This window comes from Eriocheir sinensis, chromosome 3 (genome assembly GCF_024679095.1).
Source record: "Eriocheir sinensis breed Jianghai 21 chromosome 3, ASM2467909v1, whole genome shotgun sequence".
Taxonomy (NCBI): domain Eukaryota; kingdom Metazoa; phylum Arthropoda; class Malacostraca; order Decapoda; family Varunidae; genus Eriocheir; species Eriocheir sinensis.
The window spans coordinates 12,933,770-12,946,796 of NC_066511.1; the positions used below are offsets into that span (position 1 = coordinate 12,933,770).

General features: G+C 39.5%; 1 protein-coding gene across 19 annotated transcripts in view; it reads left to right on the top strand.

Annotated features, from left to right (window-relative positions):
- The window catches only part of LOC127005223 (voltage-dependent calcium channel subunit alpha-2/delta-3-like), a 223,061-nt gene that overhangs the window by 172,099 nt on the left and 37,935 nt on the right, over nucleotides 1–13,027 (top strand). For 18 of the 19 annotated variants that reach the window (XM_050874057.1, XM_050873955.1, XM_050874027.1 and 15 more), the window contains 8 exons: nucleotides 508–612; nucleotides 1,798–1,869; nucleotides 2,024–2,180; nucleotides 2,298–2,343; nucleotides 2,772–2,926; nucleotides 3,612–3,665; nucleotides 3,975–4,071; nucleotides 5,877–5,906. In XM_050874057.1, coding sequence (XP_050730014.1) covers nucleotides 508–612; nucleotides 1,798–1,869; nucleotides 2,024–2,180; nucleotides 2,298–2,343; nucleotides 2,772–2,926; nucleotides 3,612–3,665; nucleotides 3,975–4,071; nucleotides 5,877–5,906 — 716 coding nt within the window. The remainder of the gene's footprint in view (nucleotides 1–507; nucleotides 613–1,797; nucleotides 1,870–2,023; nucleotides 2,181–2,297; nucleotides 2,344–2,771; nucleotides 2,927–3,611; nucleotides 3,666–3,974; nucleotides 4,072–5,876; nucleotides 5,907–13,027) is intronic. The other variant, XM_050873995.1, reaches the window with a different exon arrangement.

Genomic DNA, 13,027 nt, shown 5'->3' on the forward strand with positions numbered 1-13,027 from the left:
GATCTCATATTTTCCTACAACAGAGTGATATTATATTCCCATAGTAACTTACTTTCAATATGCATCAAAACAGTAATGGACTCCATTGGCACTGCCATCAAAAGAATACTGGTAGTTTTGTACATTATCAATAGTTTGTTAATTCAAAATGAAAGGGACTGACCTTTTTTTGTTTATTAATGCTCACAATTTACATATACATTTAAATCTACTTAATCTACGTTATTAAAAGGGTGTAATTTCTATTAGATAGTCATAAATTATGATTTTCCACATTAACATAAATCAGTTTGCCTGTGATGCAAGGCTTCCTTGTCTTAGCTCCTTGCTGCTGTTTTTTGTTTTATGGCTTTATTTACTTAGATATGTTTTTTTTTGTAGTCATGTATTTTGTTTTCGTTTTTATTCTTTTCAACGAAAATGGCTTATATTTCATAAAACTTTTTTTTTGTTGTTGAATAATCATTACCAGTCCTCGCTTTCACTTTTTCATCCTACTTCCAACAGTTTCAAGACATCCTTAAGCCCAACTATAACAGTGTTGACTTTGCTGAGGTGGAGCTGACTGACTTTGATTCTGATCCTCGAGGCAACAAATCTAAGCTCCTTGAGGTAAGTCCGAACTTCCTCCCCTCCTCCTCCTCCTCTTCCTCTTCCTCCATGGATAACAATCTTATTCAAGTGATCATGCATTATGAAATATTAAACAACCTGTAACACATATTATGAAAAACTCATCTAACCATCAAATGCCAAAACTAAGCTTCTGATTTTGTCAAATGCAGGGAATAAACACATATGAACAATTAAAAAGTAGCTCAGATTATATGGAATTAGTTATTCATGCTATGTTTTAGCACTTACTATGTACCTATTTTGGCATCCTGAGATCCAAGGCATTTTGATGATTTATTTTATTTTATTTTTTTTTAATGATTTTACTTATTTCCAGATTTTGATAAACTCATTATGATATACTTAATAGTTGCTGCAAGGTAAAGACAACTCAAAATGACATTTTTCAGTATTCACCATTGTTGAGTAAGAGTGGTGAGTTCTTTTCATGGATAATAAATACTGTTAAAGCTTCATGAAACAATTCTCTTCTTTCCACGGTGAATGAAACAGATGACTGCAGGGAGAGATTATAATAGCAAGGTATTTGAGGGCTAAAGCAACCCACATAGATCAAAAGGCAGTCACATTGAATTGTAAATTGGTACTTTGGTGCTTCCCTCTTCGTATTAGGAGGCTGCTTTTTGCCTTAAAGGGTAAAGGGTATTACTGCACTTGTGTATTTGACAGCGTATATAATGTGTTTTTTTTCAAATTTGTAGCTTCTGGTTGCAGTACTGTTATATATACCTATGTGTGCCTTTGAAGTATGAAATTATTCTACATTGTTTGTGAACTAATGTAATGAAGAAAATTTATGCTAAAATTATATAACAGATAATGCATAACCCTGCCTTGGTCACCACCTTTGTCTACATATATTTATAGTTAGTCTTTGACCATTGGTACTCTCTCTTCATCAGTCTGCAACTACTTTGTTCCTTCTGAATGCAAATACCAACTATTCCTTTCACCCATAACTACAATCCATCTTTTTTCTTCATGTTGTGGTCTGAGTAATAGTGTGTGTAGTTGTGGAGTGTAGCCCATTTAACTAGGCAACATTTTCTCTTTTAACAACGTTTTCATTTCTTTTTTCTGAGATTTAACCACCCCACCTTGTGCATGTGTGAAACGGAAAGTTGACAGTGCCATCAACTGCTAACTTATATCCTCTTGCAGCTCCGTCGGGATTTGGTGAACCAGGAGGAAAGGGAACTAGAGCTGAATGTCAAAATCCATCTAGATAACATGGTAAGCTCGGATGGTCTCTGATGTTGAAAAAATTTACCTACATAAGTGCAGTCATCGACTTGACATTTTAATCACTTAAAACTGAAAACACAAAAGTATATGTAAAACGAGTATACTCACACACTGCATGTCTGTCTACTATTGTCTTCCTCAGAAACGTGTGGTTCAGAGGAGGCAGAGGTACTATACACAGAAGATCAAGGGAACGCCCTTCAGTTTGGGTATTGCTGTGCCTGAGGGGTATGGCAGGTACAAGGTGCATGGCCAGATCGAGTTGTCACGAGCAATTCAGGATCCTAGGCGAACTGATGGTGAATACACACTGTGATTTACTTTTCTTTATGGATATTCCCTGTAATAATTAATGTAGATATAAATTATTGATATCTACAATTTAAGTTTTCATCTTATGGTTTCTTGTGTTTTAGCCATGGCTCACTTCTCGACTGGCAACTGGACTCTCCATCCTGACTGGTGAGTGATAAGCAACATCATCAGCTATTGCTACTCCTCTGTAGGGCAAAGACGTCTCCCAACATTCTCCATCCCACCTTATTTGATACCGGTGTACAATCCTTCCTCATACTTTATGAGAATACAGGTGGCATGTTGCTTGGAATGAGAGAGTAAAACACACAGAAAAGCATTAACAATAGATATGTTGGGAACACTCCACCTGGTCTGCATATTCCCCCCTTCCCATTTTTACCAACATTCCTCCTTAATTTTTTGGCCCAGAACCCAATAATTTTGTTTACTTTTGAGTCTGCTTTTGATTTTCCATTTTGCCTCTACAGGAAATGGAGTTAGTAATGATGAAGCTGGATCTAATTATTTTGTGATGTGTGTAAAAAAAATCACCAAAGTGGATTATGCATTTTTTCTTCTGCTTGATTTCTCAGGGTATACTGTGAATACAAGTATGACCAGCATCAGGAGGATCAGAGTCCAGAAGGCCTAATGAAGGACTTCCTTTCCCGTGCACAAAAACCCAACTGGAAGTGGCGTTCCACTCGTACCCGCCCACCGCCTGAGCCCACCACGGGTCAAGCCCAGTGTAAGCACTTTTCTTCTACCCTATTAATTTTGTTCATGTCTGTTGGGTAAATCAGGAAATGATGTCCAAGGTGTCAGTGAATGAAAAGGGTGACTGCTGAGGTCTGAGTTTAGTCCTGCCAATAGAAAACTATTTTTTATTGCCAATGTTTTAGTTGGAAATCAGACATATGCTAGCCATAACTCTAGTTTTGATTAACACTATTCTATTAGAAAAAATAGCATCCTTATAAAAATTGTTTTTACTTACACCTGGATGACAGCCAAATGGTACCATGAACTTCTATGCAGTAAAAGTTGTAGACTAAAAAATATCAAGATTGATTGGACATTTTCATGCTACAGTTAACCGTCATGTATCGTGTGGGTGATCAACAGTCTCCTACCTTGGTACTTGTTCCTTTTACAGTAAAGGGGACGGATTCCATTTAGAAGCCATAATTTACTGTCTCTATTCTTTATCATAAAACAGTTTTGTTTTACTACATACAGTAATGTTTTCATTTCAATTGGTATTTTGTTATTTCCTTCAAAATCATCTGCAGCATATTCAAGAAGTTGTGTCTTCATAACTTGAATATAATTTTTTGCCTGAACTTTACACATACTTTTTGTAAAGGGTGATTTTGTAATTTTTTGCATAATGTACTTCACTTATATGTATAGCTACTCTAATCTGCTTTCAGACCAGCAATGGAAACCTTCAGTGGCAAGCGATGACAGAAAGGAGAATTATTTTTGTGAGTATACCACAAACAGAGTTAAAAGTAAAGTCTAGAATGTCCACTAAGCTTTGGGTTTCAGGGGCAGTGATTTTGTTGCCATCACCTCTTTCCTTTGTTTGAGAATGAAATTTATCTTACTAAAATCTCATGTATTACTTTGCCTCTCTATTTTTTTTGGTGCATTATATGTATCCAGTTTAGTACTGATTATATCAAATGCATTATACTGCCTGTCTGATTTGTAGTAGTCATCTTCAACATTTTTAATATTTTGGCTATTAGGAAAATATTGAGAAATAACGTGTTGTAAAATTTTTCTTGCAGGTGACAAGGATTTGGTGCAGTCACTTCTGTTTGATGCCCGTGCTACTAACGTGTATTCAAACACCGTTAAAATGGAAGATAAAATAGAAGGGAAGAAGTAAGTTTGCTTTTTTGAAGTATTGTGCCAATGTTTTATTTTACAAATTTTGTTGCATCAGAAAGTTTTGACAGGATAAAACAAATAGTACCAGAAAAGTGTAAAGAGGAGTCAAGGGAGCACATAACTTGTCATACAGAAGTGAAGAAGTACTTTTGCTCTCATATCAACAGGCTAGTTAGGGGAGGGCTAGTATATAAGTACAGAAAGTTCAGAAGTAATGGAGTAGGAATAAGGTAAAAAAGCAACCAAAATATAACTGAAAGAATATTGAATAGTCACTCTGAGTTATTTCCTTTGTTTCACAGTAATATTTACCTTGCTAAAGTCTGGCATATTACTTGCTTCTATAATTTTACAAGCCAGTGATAGATAGCATTGCTGTTAGGGAAGCTATCAAATACATGACAGGTCTAGTTAATAATCAAGGGTGAGCAACTGCCATGTTTGAGTAGATTGTTTTAGCTTTGCTGATGAGATAATTTTGTAGTCACTTTTTAAACCAACTACTGTAGTGATGGGTAAGTAATAGGTGTTATATATTATTATAATGGACAGTGGTCTTAGAGAGATAGAGAAAGGTGGAAGCTCTTCTGCCGTGGCCATCCCCTGGTGGGAGCTCCAAGGAGCAGGCGTCGATGAAATGATGATGATGATGATGGTCTTATAATACACAAGGCTGAGGCTCAACTATTTCTACCTGTACTTTTAGAAAATAAATCTACCTGGAACACTAGGATATAAAAGAATAATTATAGATTGTGGTGTGTAAAGAGCTGTTGTAGCATGTGATCAAAGAAGGGAAAAAATAAAGAAGAGGGAAGTGATTTGTATATGTGAAGATTGTAGGGTTGATGTGATGGGAGTTTGCATATCAAAGTAGCTGCACTTTTGTTTTGTAAAATATATCATGGCACAGAACAAATTAGTATGTCAGTGAAGGGAGGAGGGAGGGATTTGTGCATTAGTTGATGAAGAAAGAAATGTATGAATGAGACTAAGCATGTCTACATATTTGTAAACTCAAATGTGATGATAACTCAGGTAGTGATAGTAGCTGCCTCTGTGTGCCTCTGTGCTATACAGTGACAAGAGAATCAGTTTTGGGGAGTAATGAACTTAGTTTGGGAAAACATATAGTGATGGAGATGGAAATAGGAGAGTAAATGAGGGCCAAGACAGCAGCATGGTGAAGGATTAATGTACTTCATCAATGTAAAAGTCAGCTCGCTTTCATTGTTAGGCATCCACCAGTGAAAAAAGGCAAGCATTACTGAATAAATATTAACAATAAAAATTAAATACTAACTTTAGGTTAGAATTATCAGATAGAGCAATCCCTTTATCATGGAAAAATCATTAGTGGATACAAGTAGTGAAAATTACTGAAGCTTGGACTCTATTTTCCCTTGCATGTGACTTACAAGCCACTAATATATCTATACATTTCTCCACATCATACATCAAGGATAATTCCATCAATCATTCTCTCTCTTTGTCTCTCTCTTGCTCTCTTTTCTCTTCTCTTCTCTTCTCATCTCTACTCTTCTCTCTCTCTCTCTCTCTCTCTCTCTCTCTCTCTCTCTCTCTCTCTCTCTCTCTCTCTCTCTCTCTCTCTCTCTCTCTCTCTCTCTCTCTCTCTCTCTCTCTCTCTCTCTCTCTCTCTCTCTCTCTCTCTCTCTCTCTCTCTCTCATACATAACATATATTTTTAAGGTAGCCTTACCCTTTATTAACCCCATAACATGCACCTGTGTCCTTACTGTATTCCTCCCTAAACTAACTGTACAATTTTCTCACAACCAGTCCAGTGGCGATTTACATATTGCTTTTAAGGTATAGTATTTCTGATAGGTAATTTTTTTTTATATACATATATTCACTTTTGCTCTGACAACTTAGTACAAATGGACTCCATGGTTTCATTAAAGAAAAATTGTGTGGCGGTGGTAAGTGTCTGAAAAGGTAAAGGTGGAAAGGATCTTTTGGCAGCAGTTATTGTTTAGTTTTTTTTATTCTCCAGATATCCATGTCAAATTTTGTTTTATAGAGTCAGGATCCAAATACTTTTGATTATTTAAAATTTATGGAAAAGTTACAACAGCATTCTAAAAATGTCTGTTTCTTTGATTGAAATTTCTAATCATATTTATTGTTAATGTGTAGCAGCTCTTTCTCATGCCAGATGCAAAGAATTACATAATTAAATTACAAAGTTCTGAATTCACAAGTATTTTGGTCCATTGATAAGAATTGAATATCAATCATTGCTGGTGTCACCACAGGAAGATAGATTGTTGGGCAGTAGTCAGTGTCAGGAATGCATAAAAGCAATTCTAAGGCATGCTTTTGTTAGACAAGATACTGAGCTCTAGTGATATATTCCCTGACATGTTTACCCTGTGGAGTATTCTGCTGGCCCTAGTCATGAACCATTAACTTTCGTGAGATCTGTAGACAAAATACTGAGGTCTAACATAGTATTCTCTGAAATTTTTTACCTTATAAAGTATGTATTCACTGCCCTTATTCAAAATTCACTAATGGTGTGCTGGAAGTTTATTACACCAGCTGAAGAAAATATATAATTCATTGCTGCCTCAAAATATTTGCATTGCTGTGTAGGCTGATGAAAAAGAATAAAGTGACAAAGATTTTCATTGGAAAGTGTGTACGTAAACATTTTTCATACAGTCAAATATAGCATATAAAATCCTGTGGAAAGTAAGCTGCTGGCAGGTATTGCTGTGCTTAACAGTACAAAAATTTAGGTCCTTTATGATCGTAGACTGGATTGCTGCTGTGTGTTGCCTCCATTTCAATTATGGTGCAGAATGCAGTTTTGCAGATATTTTATGTGTTATCACCTATGCTTTTTTTGTTTTCGGTATCGATTATGTATTGATATAAGCTGTAGAAAATCCATGATGTGATGATTTGAAGGGTACAAGAATCTTATGTATAGTAGCTCTTGCACATAGACTGTCTGGGGGGTGCTGGAATGTGGAAATATTTGTGTGCGAGTTCATAGACTTCATGTGCATTTCATATTTACTACTTAAAAAATAAGGTAAATGTTCAGAGAGTTGCCCATCTCAAAATTTAATACACTGGCTATTTATTTTGGGCCAAAATATTGTGCTTTTTCATTTGGAGATATTTTTTTTCTTCGGAAACTACATAAAAGTAACATTGCAATTTCATCATCTGCCGCCGCCACCGCAAAATAGCTCGCAGAGGGCTTAGAGTGGGGGAACATATTTAAACTATCCCAACCGAACTTTATGACCTAACAGCTGCGCCCCCCCCTGGACCCCCCCACATGTATATGCGACTTATATCTGCGAGGAGGTATTTCTCGCAACACCGGCTGCACCGCCACCACGGCCGTCGCCAGAGCAGTCAAATATGGCGCGCGTGAACAGTGGTAGCCGTAATTATTTCGTAAAACTAGAGAAGTACAACGGTAGTTGGTAGAACACCGTAGAATTAATCTAACCTTACCAGGCGAGTGTGGGCCAAATTATTGAGAGTCGTACGCTATCCCTCCCACGCCCTGGGCCCACAACACCGCGGCCCGCAAAAAAAAACACTAACTTTAAAAAAATCGATAGCAGTGTTTCTATCAATTTGCGATGCATATATATGGGGTTCAAAATGCATAGAATAATGAGATCTAACCCATGGTTAGGGTGAGAAGTACCGCAGTGAGATGGGCAACTCTGAACATATACCAAAAATAATTTATGTTTTCATTTTATGTATGATGTATCCTTTAATAATCCAGACAACTGACTCTTTGATGTACAGTACCCTCCCAAGTTTAGCGCTATCCGAGTTTCGCGATCCTCGAGTTTTGCGGTTAGTCCTAAATCCTTACCATCCCAACTTTCGCGCATTATCACCCCAACTTTCGCGCTGCTTTGACATGTACGGGTCATGTCTACTTACCATCGGCATCATGCACGCTACCTTAACCCGGTAGCAGCGACAGGCCAAATTTGTGGCTTTACCGTGTAACAGTGACGGGCCAAATTTGTGCCGTGATATAACCCCCCCCAAATAGATGATACATAATCTGATCACAAATGCTTTGATATATATTATGAAATGGTTTGTGTGAGGGGTGATTTTTCTCATTTTTCTCACTTGGAGGGACCATTAAGAAACATGATCCCTGCTGCTACCGGGTTAAAAAGTTGGATCACACTAGACGTTTTCCTCCAAACATTGTGGCTATGGCAAGAGAGAGAGAGAGAGAGAGAGAGAGAGAGAGAGAGAGAGAGAGAGAGAGAGAGACTTATTAACACGTTAATCGTGTTTGAACTTCCTGCCACCTCCTCCCTGTCGCGTTTAGTTCAACTCGGCGCAGCCTCAATACCACGCGAGCCCCTGACTCGAGAGGAGGTGTAGCTTCACTCTGGTTATGAGCCCCTTTCGTGAAGGAGAAAGGAGAAGGGTGTTGGGAGGGAGGGTCAGAAAGGAGAGTCAGGTCAAGGTTTTGGTCGGGACATGACCTGACTCAGGTCAGGTCATGTCCATACCTGTCACACAAACACACAGAAAGTGAAATGAAAAGGATGTGGAGAGGATGGGGCAGAAAGGAGAGTCACATCAGGGCTTTGGTCAAAACATGACCTGACTCAGGTCAGGTCAGGTCCTGACTTGTCACACAGAAGGGGAATGAGAATGGTGTGGGGAGGGAGGGGCAAAAGGAGTTAGATCAGGAATTTGGTTAGGATATGACCTGACTCAGGAGAAGACATGACCTGACTCTCCCTTCTGCCCCTCCCTCTCCCCACCCTTCTCATTTCCCTTTCTGTGTGAGTGTGTGTGTGTGTGTGTCATGACATGACCTGACTCAACCTTCTGCCCCTCCCCCCCCCCCACACCCTCCTAATTTCCCCTTATGTGTGTGATGCACACCCGGAAAAGTTGCTGGTTGCCCAAGCTGCCGCCGATGTGGTGGGAAGAAAAAGGCCCAGTGTGACACCAGCTTACAGACAACCGACAACTCGCTCCTGGATGGGCGTATGGGCGTTGCCAGTAGCCACAACAGTTAGAGGAAAACGGCCAGTTTGGCACCGCCTTAAGGCAGTGAGGCCGCTGATTGGGTGAGCACCGGCAATGGTGTCATCGGACTCCTAGCGAATCACAAGCGTGTTTTCAGAGCTCAGCCAATCGTAAGGCTTCATCTGTGGCTTTAAAACGACCCGTTCTCTCTTCCTGTTTTCTTCCTTTTTCCTAGGTACGTATTTTGAGATAATAAGGGAGTAAAGGAGGAAAAAAAGTGAGCTGCGGGGAGCAGCATGAGCTAATTATAATGGCGCCACTATAAACAATTGCCTGCGCCATGACGGGCTCGGGGCCAACCATCAGGCCCAGATGGATAGTCTACCGGTGCCATAGGCCACATGTTAAAAAAATAAATATAAAAAAAGCGGGTCGGAACAAATAAGCGCTTTTTCAGTGTTTTCATACCTCGAGTTTCACGATCCTTAAGTTTAGTGCTATGCCTTCGGAACGAAGCAAGTGCGAAACTTGAGAGGGTGCTGTACGTCAATTACAAGTACATATGCCTAGTCTATTGTGTGGTCCAACCTTTGTGAATTACACACACACACACACACACATGGGAGTAAGGAGCCGGAAATAATAGAAAATCTTGAAATAGATTGTCCAATGGCGAAGAGTGACCATGCGGTTGTGGAATTTGAAGTATCAGAAAAGAGAATGATTGACCAAAAAGAGGTTCACAAAATTGGGAGAAGCAACTACTGTAAGGCAGACTTTGTTAGCATGAAAACTTTTTTTGAAAATGCAAATTGGAGTGGGCTGTACAAAGCCAAGAGAACACAGGATAAGTGGGAGGAGTTTTTGAAGCTATACAAGAAAGCCGAAAATAGATATGTCCCCAAGGTAACCAAAAGGGATGTTGGTAAAAAGAAGTGGTTTAACAAAAGATGGGAGGCAGCTAGAAAGAGTAAAGAGGTAGCTTGGAAAAGATGGAGGAGATGAAGAAGAATCAACTCGTGGAATGATTTCAAACAAGCAAGGAATGAATATACATACAAAGATTAGAAATGAAGAAAAAAAGGAAATATGAAAAAGATATAATTGGCAAGTGCAAAGACCAACCCAAACTATTCTATAGACATGTGAATGGCAAATTAAAGAATAGAAGAAAAGAAAAACAATCGATAAACTGAAAACGGATGAAACTACATATGAGGACCCAGCAGAGATGGCAGAGGTGATGAATAACAGCCTCCATAGAGTTTTCACAAAAGAAGGAGATTTTGTACAACCCCCGGGCCAGGAAAGAGGAAGGGTTATGCAGGAGATACAGTTAATGGTGCAGGAGGTCAAGGAAAGTTTGAACAAGCTGGATGTAAGAAAGTCGACGGAGCCGGATGGAGTATTAGGGTGGATCTTGAAAGAATGTAGTGACCTACTTGCAGAGAAACTGCACTCCATAATGAGCGCCTCCCTGAGTGAAGGAAAGGTACCACAAGATTGGAAGAGGGCAAACATAGTACTGATTTTTAAGGGAGGCAAGAGAGAGGACCCATTAAATTGCAGACCGGTATCACTCACTAGTGTGGTTGCGAAGATATGTGAGAGACTGGTTAAAAACAGCTGGTCGGATTTCTTAGAAAGTGAGAAAATTAGCAGATTGCCAGTTTGGATTCAGGAGAGGGAGATCTTGCGTCACCAACTTGTTGTGTTACTACTCAAGGGTGACAGATTTAATACAAGAGAGAGAAGGCTGGGCAGATGGAGTGCACCTGGATTTGAAAAAGGCATTTGACAAAGTACTGCACCGAAGACTAATTTGGAAAATTGAAAATAGGGGTGGAGTGGGTGATGGACTGATTAAGTGGCTGGAGGACCTCCTAACTAACAGGGAAATGAGGACAATAATCAGGGACAGGGTTTCCAACTGGTGCCCTGTGATGAGTGGAGTCCTGCAAGGTTCGGTGTTGGCACCAATAATGTTTGCTGTTTATGTAAATGATGTGGTGGACGGTGTCCAGCTATGTGAGTTTGTTTGCAGATGATGCAAAGCTATTGAGATGAGTGAATAATGTGAAGGACTGTGAGGCACTGCAGAGGGATCTGGATAGAATATGGGAGTGGAGTGGTACTTGGCAGATGGAGCTCAACCTTGAGAAATGTAAAAAAATGGAGTTTGGTAGGAGTGGCAGAAAATGTGAATGATTATAAGATGGGAAGTGAGATAATATGCAGAGGAGTGGAGGAAAATGATTTGGGAGTGACTGTCTCAGAGAACATGTCACCGGACAAACACATCAACAGGATAGAGGGACAAACTGAATTTGCAGAGGAACATAAGGACGGCATTTGTGTACTTGGATGAGATGATGAAGAAAATAATAGTTACAATGATAAGGCCAAGGTTGGAGTATGCAGCAGTGGTCTGGTCTCCTCGTGAAAAGAAGAACATAAGGAAGCTGGAAAGAGTGCAGAGAGTGGCAACTAAAATGGTACTGGAACTTCGAGATCGGACTTATGAGGAGAGACCCAATAGAATGGGGCTCACAACCCTGAAGAGAAGAAGAGAAAGAGGAGACCTGATAGCGGTGTACAGGGTGACGAACGGAGTGGAGTATTTGAACAGAGAGGACCTGTGTGTGTGGAACAAGAGAGAAACGAGAGGACATGGAAAAAAGTTGAGGGCGACCACGTGAAGGAGAGATACGAAAAAGTTTAGCTTTCCAAACAGAAGCATTGAACTATGAAATAGACTGGAGGAGGAGGTGGTTTGTGCAAGAAACATTCATGATTTTAAGGAAAAGTTGGATAAGAGTGGAACTTGAATATGCTGCAGTTTTATGGTCGCCTCACAAAAAGAAGGATATCAGAAAGTTGGAAAGGATACAGAGAATTGCAACTAAAATGGTCCCAGAACTCTCAAATATGACATATGAAGACAGATTGAAGGAGATGGACTTGACAACACTGGAACAAAGAAGGGAGAGAGGAGATCTGATCATGCTATATAAGTTGGTAAATAAGTTTGATGAGGTGGATGATCTCTTCTCAACTACGAGAACGCATGGGCTGAGAGGACATGGAAAGAAACGTAATAAAGGAACCTGTTTGAGTGACCTGAAAAAGTATAGTTTTCCATATAGAAGTCTTAACACATGGAACAGCTTGTGGGAAGAGGTGGGGGAGGTGAGCAGAGTCCAACAAATGAAGGAAAGGCTGGATGAATGTAGATATGGAGACGGGACTATTAGAGCTTAGCTCGGGCCCGGTAGACTACAAATAGGTAAATACAAATAGGTAAATACACACACACGCACACGTGCAAAAACGATTCATGAATTTAAAGCCAAACTGGATAATAAGCTTTATGGATATGGGACAGCACGAGCCTAGTACGGCTCTTTTCCTGAATTTCACAACTTGGTAAATACAACTAGGTAAATACACACACACACACACACACACACACCTACAACAAAAATGGTTCCAGAACTGGAGGGACTGACATATGAAGAGAGACTAAAGGAAATGGACTTACCAACATTAGAACAAAGAAGAGAAAGAGGAGACCTAATACATTGAGTAAAATGGAAGAAGTAGAGAACGAGAAATTGCTACTAAGAGAAGAACCTTCCAGCAGGAATACTAGAGGACATAGTAAAAAGTTGAGGAAGGGAAGATGCTCAAGAGACATAAAGAAATATAGCTTCCCACAAAGAAATATAGAGGTTTGGAACAGACTAAGTGAAGAAATAGTATCGGTGAAGAGTGTGCAGAGCTTCAAGGAAAAGTTGGATAATTATAGATACGGAGACGGGACCACACGAGTATAAACCCAGGCCCTGTAAAATTACAACTAGGTAAATATAACTAGGTAAATACAACTAGGTAAATACACACACACACACACACACACACACACACACACACACACTTATGGA